This window comes from Hypanus sabinus, chromosome 24, assembly GCF_030144855.1.
Source record: "Hypanus sabinus isolate sHypSab1 chromosome 24, sHypSab1.hap1, whole genome shotgun sequence".
NCBI lineage: Eukaryota > Metazoa > Chordata > Chondrichthyes > Myliobatiformes > Dasyatidae > Hypanus > Hypanus sabinus.
Window position 1 is genome coordinate 7,072,652 of NC_082729.1, and position 7,804 is coordinate 7,080,455.

At 46.7% G+C, this 7,804-nt stretch overlaps 1 protein-coding gene across 5 annotated transcripts in view; it reads left to right on the top strand.

The window, feature by feature from the left end:
- Nucleotides 1–7,447, top strand: part of LOC132380428 (proline-rich protein 36-like) — a 24,055-nt gene extending 16,608 nt beyond the window's left edge. For 2 of the 5 annotated variants that reach the window (XM_059949224.1, XM_059949222.1), the window contains exons 2-3: nucleotides 2,414–3,714; nucleotides 5,026–7,447. In XM_059949224.1, the coding sequence (XP_059805207.1) occupies nucleotides 2,430–3,536 (1,107 nt within the window). In that variant the 5' untranslated portion in view covers nucleotides 2,414–2,429 and the 3' untranslated portion in view covers nucleotides 3,537–3,714; nucleotides 5,026–7,447. Of the gene's footprint in view, nucleotides 1–1,584; nucleotides 3,715–5,025 lie in introns of those variants that run through there. The other 3 variants (XR_009507763.1, XM_059949223.1, XM_059949221.1) reach the window with 3 other exon arrangements.
- The last annotated feature ends 357 nt before the right edge of the window (nucleotides 7,448–7,804 follow it).

Here is a 7,804-nt window from a genome sequence, read left to right on the forward strand (position 1 = left end):
ACTATAAGGCATTGTGCCAACCACTACACTAACGCAAGACCATGCTCTCTTTTCACTCCTACCATCGTACTGGCACCTTAGGTCCCACACCACCAGGTTCAGGAACAGTTAATACCTTACACCATCAGGCTCGTGAACTTAAATGGATAACTTCACTCAACTCAACTCTAATCTGATTCCACAACCTCCAGACTCACTTTCAAGGACGCTACAACTCATGTTCTCAGTATTTTTTTTAATATTTGCCCAACTTGTCTTCAGTTGCACACTGCTCCTTTGTCAGGCTTGGTCGGTGTATATTTTTTCTGTTGTATTTCTTTAGTGTCCTGTAAATGCCTGCAGCAAAATGAACCTCAAGGTGTTATATGGCGATGTATCAGAATCAGATTTAATACCACCAGTATAAGTCGTAAAATTTCTTATCTTTGCGGCAGCAGTTCATTGCAATACATGATAATAGAGAAAAAGTCTGTGAATTTCAGTATAAATAGTTAAATTAAATAAGTAGCGCTTAGAACATAGAACAATACAGCACAGTACAGGCCATTCAGCCCACAGTGTTGTGCCAACCCTTAAACCCTGCCTCCCGTATAACCCTCCACCTTAAATTCCTCCATATACCTGTCCAGTAGTCTCTTAAATTTCACTAGTGTATCTGCCTCCACCACTGACTCAAGCTGTGCATTCCATGCATCAACCACTCTCTGAGTGAAAAACCTTCCTCTAATATCCCCCTTGAACTTCCCTCCCCTTACCTTAAAGCCATGTCCTCTTGCATTGAGCAGTGGCGCCCCGGGGAAGAGGCACTGGCTGTCCACTCTGCCTATTCCTCTTAATGCAATAATGCAAGTTTTAAAAAAGTAGTGAGGTAATGTTCATGGGTTCAGTGTCCATTCAGGAATCTGATGACAGAGGGGAAGAAGCTGTTCCTGAATCACTGAGTGTGTGTCTTCAGGCTCCTGTCCCTCCTCCCTGATGGTAGCAATGAGAAGAGGGGTCTTCAGGCTCCTGTACCTCCTCCCTGATGGTAGTAATGAGAAGAGGGGTCTTCAGGCTCCTGTCCCTCCTCCCTGATGGTAGCAATGAGAAGAGGGGTCCTCAGGCTCCTGTACCTCCTCCCTGATGGTAGTAATGAGAAGAGGGGTCTTCAGGCTCCTGTACCTCCTCCCTGATGGTAGTAATGAGAAGAGGGGTCTTCAGGCTCCTGTACCTCCTCCCTGATGGTAGCAATGAGAAGAGGGGTCTTCAGGCTCCTGTCCCTCCTTCCTGATGGTAGCAATGAGAACAAGGCATGTCCCGGGTGATGGCAACCCTTCAGGATAAATGCAACCTTCTTAAGGCATCTCCTTTTGCGGATGGTGGCGAGGCTAGTGACCAAGATGAAGCCGGCTTCATCTACAGCTCCCTGGAGTTTCCCGTGCATTGGAGCCTCCAGACCGGATGGTGATGCAGCCAGTCGGAGTGCCTTTGCAGCACGGCTATAGAAATTTGCTGGAGTCCTCAACTCCAAATGAAACATAGCCCCCGGGTCTAATCATCATAACTGCATCAATGTGTTACTTATTACTAACCGCCCATTTCATTTAGAGCAGCAATGAAGGTCCTCCATCTCTCCCTGTCCTTGGCCACTCAGATGTAGAAGGTTTCTTCACTGCTGTTTCTGTAAGAGTTTTATCAGTCAGCGGTGTTAGACCTGAGCTGAACCCCCAACCCTTGAGGACCAAGAGGTCACTAAGTCTGGGCTCTACCCTTTGGCCTGTTTGGCATGGTGACCCCACCGAGCCAAAGCATAAACCCCCGACTCCAGCCAGCATTACTCTCCAGGTCATTGAGGCGCACAAGCCTCCAAACCACGACGAGGTTGTTGTCCTCCTGTAGGATCAAAATGTTGATATATGAGATATGGACCACCCAGGAGTTTGAAGCAGTTCCCTCCTTCCTCAGCTGGCCCTACGATCAGGACTGCTGACCCCTCGATGGCGAATGGTAATGACTTCTGATTGGCATGCCAGTTGGTAGGTTGAATGGTCACTCGTGTAGGGGCAGGGTAGGAAACTCAGGAGGAGGTTAATGGAGCAACAAATAATTTGTTGGAAGTACTCAGCAGGTCAAACAGCACCTGTAGGGGGTTGGGGGAATGAATTGTGATACCTCCAGCCATAACCCAGCGTCAAAGTCGGTGGCTGGCTCAGTTATAGGGAAAACTGTGGTGCCAGAGATTTTAGCAGACCCAGGTACTTCTTCCAGTTCGCCGCAAAGCAGTTTATTCTTCCTCCTTTTTTTTCATGTCTCTTTTTTTCTGTTCAAGTTGGCTGGGGTCCTGTTGGAGTCCAAGATCTGCAACAGCAGCTCAAACTACGTTTCTCTGCAGCAGTGGGTTCTCGTTCTCATTCTGGCATTTCATTATCTCTAGGTGCGGTCTGGAAGACATGTACTTTCATGGACGACCTGGTTCCCTGCCGATGTCACCGACAGGAGTGTCACAGGAAACTGAAACATTGGGGCAGCAGGTGGTGTGCACTGGTGATGTACGGCCTCTCTCCCTCTCATCCTCACTCTCACTCCCTCTCTCTCCCTCTCTCTCTCTCCTTCTCTGCCTCTCATTCTCTTTCTCTCTATCCTTCCCTCTCACCCTCTCGCTCCCTCTCTCTTTCCCTTTCCCTCACACCCTCTCTCTCTACCCTCTCTCTCTCACCCTCTCTCCCTCTCATCATCACTCTCTCTATCCTTCCCTCTCACCTTCTCGCTCCCTCTCACTCTCTCCCTCTCTCTTTCCCTCTTTTTCTCACCCCTCTCTCTCTCTTTCTTTCTCTCTCTCTCCTTCTCTTCCTTTCTCCCTCTCTGTCTTACCCTCTCTCTCCCTCTCTCCCTCCTCTCCCTCTCACCCTCTCTCCCTCTCTCTCTCCCTCTCTCCTCATTCTGTCTCTCTCTATCCTTCCCTCTCACCTTCTCTCTCCTCCTTTCCCTCACCCTCTCGCTCCTTCTCTCTTTCCCTTTCCCTCACACCCTCTCTCTCTACCCTCTCTCTCACCCTCTCTCCCTCTCATCCTCACTCTCACTCCCTCTCTCCCTCTTCTTCTCTCCCTCTCATTCTCTCTCTCTATCCTTCCCTCTCACCTCTCTCCTCCTTTCCCTCTCCCTCTCTCTTTCCCTCTTTCTCTTACCCCCTCTCCCTCTCACTCTCTCTCTTTCTTTCTCTCCATCCTCTCCCTCTCACCCTCTCTCTCACTCCCTCTCTCCTCTCCCTCTCATTCTCTCTCTCTCTTTCCCTCACACCCTCTCTCTCTACCTCTCTCTCACCCTCTCTGCCTCTCACCCTCACTCTCTCTCTCCCTCTCTCTCTCTCTTTCTTTCTCTCTCTCTCCTCTCCCTTTCTCCCTCTCTCTCTCTTACCCTCTCTTCCTCTCTCCCTCCTCTCCCTTTCACTCTCTCACACTCTCTCTCTCTCTCTCTCTCTCTTTCTCAATGGTGAGAGAGAGTCTGTTGATCCTCAAGAACGTGATTTGGACAAGCAACATAGCAGATTGGAACATTGAAACGCCTCTCGCTGTTGCAGGAGTGATCCCTCTCTCCCTCGGTACTGAGAGAGAGCCTGTCCAAGATGCCGAAGTGTTGGGATGGACAGTAGTTTTTGATGGACTCTAGACCATGGCCACTACAGGAGCTTTGCTTTGGCTTGCGAGGCTGTTGGGAGAGATTGATGATTTTACTGAGGTACGTGGGGAGAGTGGGGAGGGGGAGTGTTGTACTCTTGCTGTTTTTTGTGCACGGGAAGATGAAGGGGGTCTTTGGGTACTAATGTTTCTGACATTTATTCTTTGGGGTCTTTTCTGCTTCGTGGATGTCTGTGAAGAGTATGAATTTCAGGTTGAAAGCTGTATACGTTCTCTGATTTTAAATCAAATCATTGGACGGGAAGGAAGTAGTTACTCTGAGTGCCAGAATAGACTTGATGGGCTGAGTGGTCTCCTCTGCCATAGGAAAACACTGTATGATAAAATAACAATAACTCCCCAAACTACCGGATGAATGTTGGGACAAGAAGTGTATCTGGTTCAATGTTTTTCTTCAGCAAATCTCCTCTCACTTTTAGTATCGATTGGGATGTTACTCCCAAATGGCAGTCCATCAGAGTGTTAGGGTTCACTCACTAACATTCTCTGCAGTGGAGTAGTAAGCTATAAAAATACTCTGTGTGGGAAGCTTGCAACCTGATAGCATGACTATCAATTTCTTCTTTCAGTAATAAAAATCCCCTCTCCCATTTCTTCTATTTCCCCACTCTGACCTCCGACCTCCTCTCACCTGCTTATCACTTCTCCCTGGGTCCCCTCCTCCTTCCCTCTCTCCTATGGTCCACTCTCCTCTCCTATCAGATTCCTTCCACTTCCTACTACTCACTGGAATATCAGAGGAACTCAGAGAAATCCATCAAACACTGCAAGACTTTGATGGTGTGGATGTGGAGAGGATGTTTCCTGTGATGGGGGAGTCTAAGACCAGAGGGCACAGCCTCCGAATAGAGGGGCGTCCTTTTAGAACAGAGATGAGGAGGAATTTCTTTAGCCAGAGAGTGGTGAATCTGTGGAATTCGTTGCCACAGGAGGCTGTGGAGGCCAAGTCATTGGGTAGATGAAAGGCAGAGGTCGAGAGATTCTTGATTGGTCAGGGCATGAAGGGATACGGGGAGAAGGCAGGAGATTTGAGGCTGAGAGGGAAAATGGATCAGCCACGATGAAATGGCTGAGCAGACTCGATGAGCCAAATATAGCCTAATTCTGTTCCTTTATCTCATGATCTTATTAGGCTAGGGTCATGAACATAGACTCATAAAACACAAAACTTGTTAATATCTCCCAGTTCATTTCATTCAAACCACACGTACATCACACAGTCCACACCAACGGTCCTAAATAAAACCCACAAAGGCCGGCAAATTCATTTCTACGGAGTTTCAAGATCCGAAGTACATTTATTATCTAAGAATGTATAAATTGTACAAACTTAAGATTCATTTTCTTACAGGCAGTTGCAAAGCAAGAAACCCAAAGGAACTCAATTAAAAAAAAACAAGACCAACACCCAACGCACAGCGAAAGAGGGAAAATAAAACACAAATCGTGCAATCAAAGCAAGCATCAGCGTTCAAAACCAAATTGGGTCAATAGACCCAAGTCCCCAGTGCAGCAGGAGTAGGCCCAAAGCCTCAGTCTAAAGTTCATGATTTGGTGGGGCCAGCTGTCACAAAGCTCGCAGACATGAAGCGCACAGGAGCCGAAGGAGTCTCACAGCCTCAATGCTGCGGAGAGAGGAGTGAACATCACATGACAACGGGAGAAACCGGCCCAACCCTCACCTCCAGCCCTGGCACCCTCTCTTTCCAGTCTTTCTGGGCCGGCCAAACACTAGGCCATGCCCCGGCGTACGCCCTCGACTTTGCTGCCCAGACTGAAGCCGCTCCAAATCAACTCTGCACTTAGATCAATCCAACCTCACACCTAGTTTAGGCGGATGGACACCAAAACTCCACCTCAACTCCTCATCAAATCACTCACTCCAAGTCTACCTCCGTCTCAAAAACCGCCTCAAATGTGTTGCGCCCTGACTTTGCAACGCACCAACATGGCTCACCCCTCAAGTCAGCTTTGCCTTCCCTCATCTCTTCATTGTTCGCGGTGATAGTTGACCACAATTTACCTCACAAAAAGTGTTATTAATAACGTCCTTAGTCATATTTCTTGCTTTCTAAGCCTCTGTTGCACAACTTCAGTAGAACCATCTTAAACCGGAAGTATAAGAGTTGGCTGTCCATGCCTCATATTGTCATGTACTCTTCTAGCAAGTCACCTCTCAAGCCTCCTTTGTACCTCAGGGAAAGCATTATATTTGCTCAATCTACCCACATAAGTCCTGCTCCCTTATCTCTAATCAATCAGGGCTTTCAGAAGGGAATTTGGGAAGGTGCAGGGAAACGGGGTAGCGAAGAGGCCCTGAGGTCGTAACCTCAAGTTTGCTCCAGGTTTGCGCTCTTAGCTGAGTATCTGTTTGTTGACTATTTAGTTTTGTAGCTTGAGTAACTTGGGGGCACTTAGACGTTTGGTTGAATCTTTGAATAGTTGTAAATAAATCATTCATAGTTGGTGTTTTCTGTCTCATTCTCCAAACCCGCGAACCTGCTCCCACGTTACACACCTCCTTTGGTAGAGACATACATCCACCCCAGCACCCTGAAGGCACTAGCTGTTTCACTATTGATAAGAATGGCAGATTACTGTACGTTGCCAAGATTCCAACAGCAGTGACTGGGTTTTATGTAAATACTGAGTGAGAAGCACGTTCAGACACATTACACCTCAAAATATGATCTGCTGATCCTCAATCAGCATAGAACATAGAAAATTAATCCATAGTATAGGCCCTTTGGACCTTTCAAAGTCCAACCCTATGTCCTCATCGTGAGTGATGGAAACAGGTAAGGAAGGCCCACAGGGCTCTGTTAAAACTGTACAGGCCAATCCCCCGTACAATGGATTGCAGAAATAATGATGAAGTCCAGTTGTGAGGTTATTGAAGGCCAATTCTCCACTGAGAGCTACGGGGGCCAAGAAGAATAAGCCTTTCGGCTCATGATGGTGCTCCAACCATTTAACCTATTCTAAGATCAATCTAACCCTTCCTTCCTACATAACCCGACATTTTTCTATCCTCCGTGTGCCTATCTAAGAGTTTCTTCAAGGCCTCCTATGAACTTGCCTCTACCACCACCTTGACATCACATTCCACACACCCACCACTCTCCTTGAAAAACAAAAATGCCCTCTGACATCCTCCCTACACTTTCCTCCAATCACCTTAAAATGATGTCCCTCTGTACTAACTATTTCTGCTCTGGGTAAAAGAGCTGGCTATCCACTCGATCTATGCCGTGTATCATCTCGTACACCTCTCACCAAGTCACCTCTCATCCTCCTTCATGCTAAAACCAAGTCCAGTTTATTGTCATTTAACTATACACATGTATACCGCCAAATGAAACAACGTTCCTCCAAACCAGTAGTACACATATAACACACAATAACTTAGTTCACTACGGATAAAATCTACGGAAGAATTTACATATACAAGATGGGTGACCCTAAACTGCAGGAGGTCTTCAACTTTCTTCTCGAGTCCTCAGGGATCGACATGTACAGATCACAAGTCAACGAGGAGAGTGAAATTGTAAGCATTGTGGGGGCCTATGAACTCATAGTTCCCTGCTGTTGGAAAAAGCTATGACCTCAGGTTTAGAGTGATCAGCTTGGTTTCACATATAACACTGTAAGAAGTACCTTTTTTTGCAAAGAACCGAACCTCTGAATAAGTTTGTATAAATTTCACTGCTAGGGGTATAGTTGTGTCATAAACTTTCAAAGTGCATTTTGAGGCCTGTTCGCTGACTGTGTAAATAAACCCATTTATTTGTCAAATAAATCATCTGGAAAATACTAAGAAACTTCTGTTTCAAAGCAATCCACCTTTCCCTTTTCTGAAGGTTATACATAATTCAGCACCTATTAAATATTAAACATCACCTCAGCATGTGCCAGGAAAACATTTAATTCTACTCGGTTCCCAGTTTTGAACAGGTTGTTCAGGAGAAGCAGTTAAAATGCTGCTTACAGGTGACTACCTGGAGAGGCAGAGGCAGCCCCTGAATGTTCCTCGATCTCATTGTTGGTTTTGTCCATCTGTAATCCAGTCAGTTCTCACTTTGATGATCCTTTGCTTTGCCCTTCTCTTCTTAAAGCAGAGGTGCCACGCT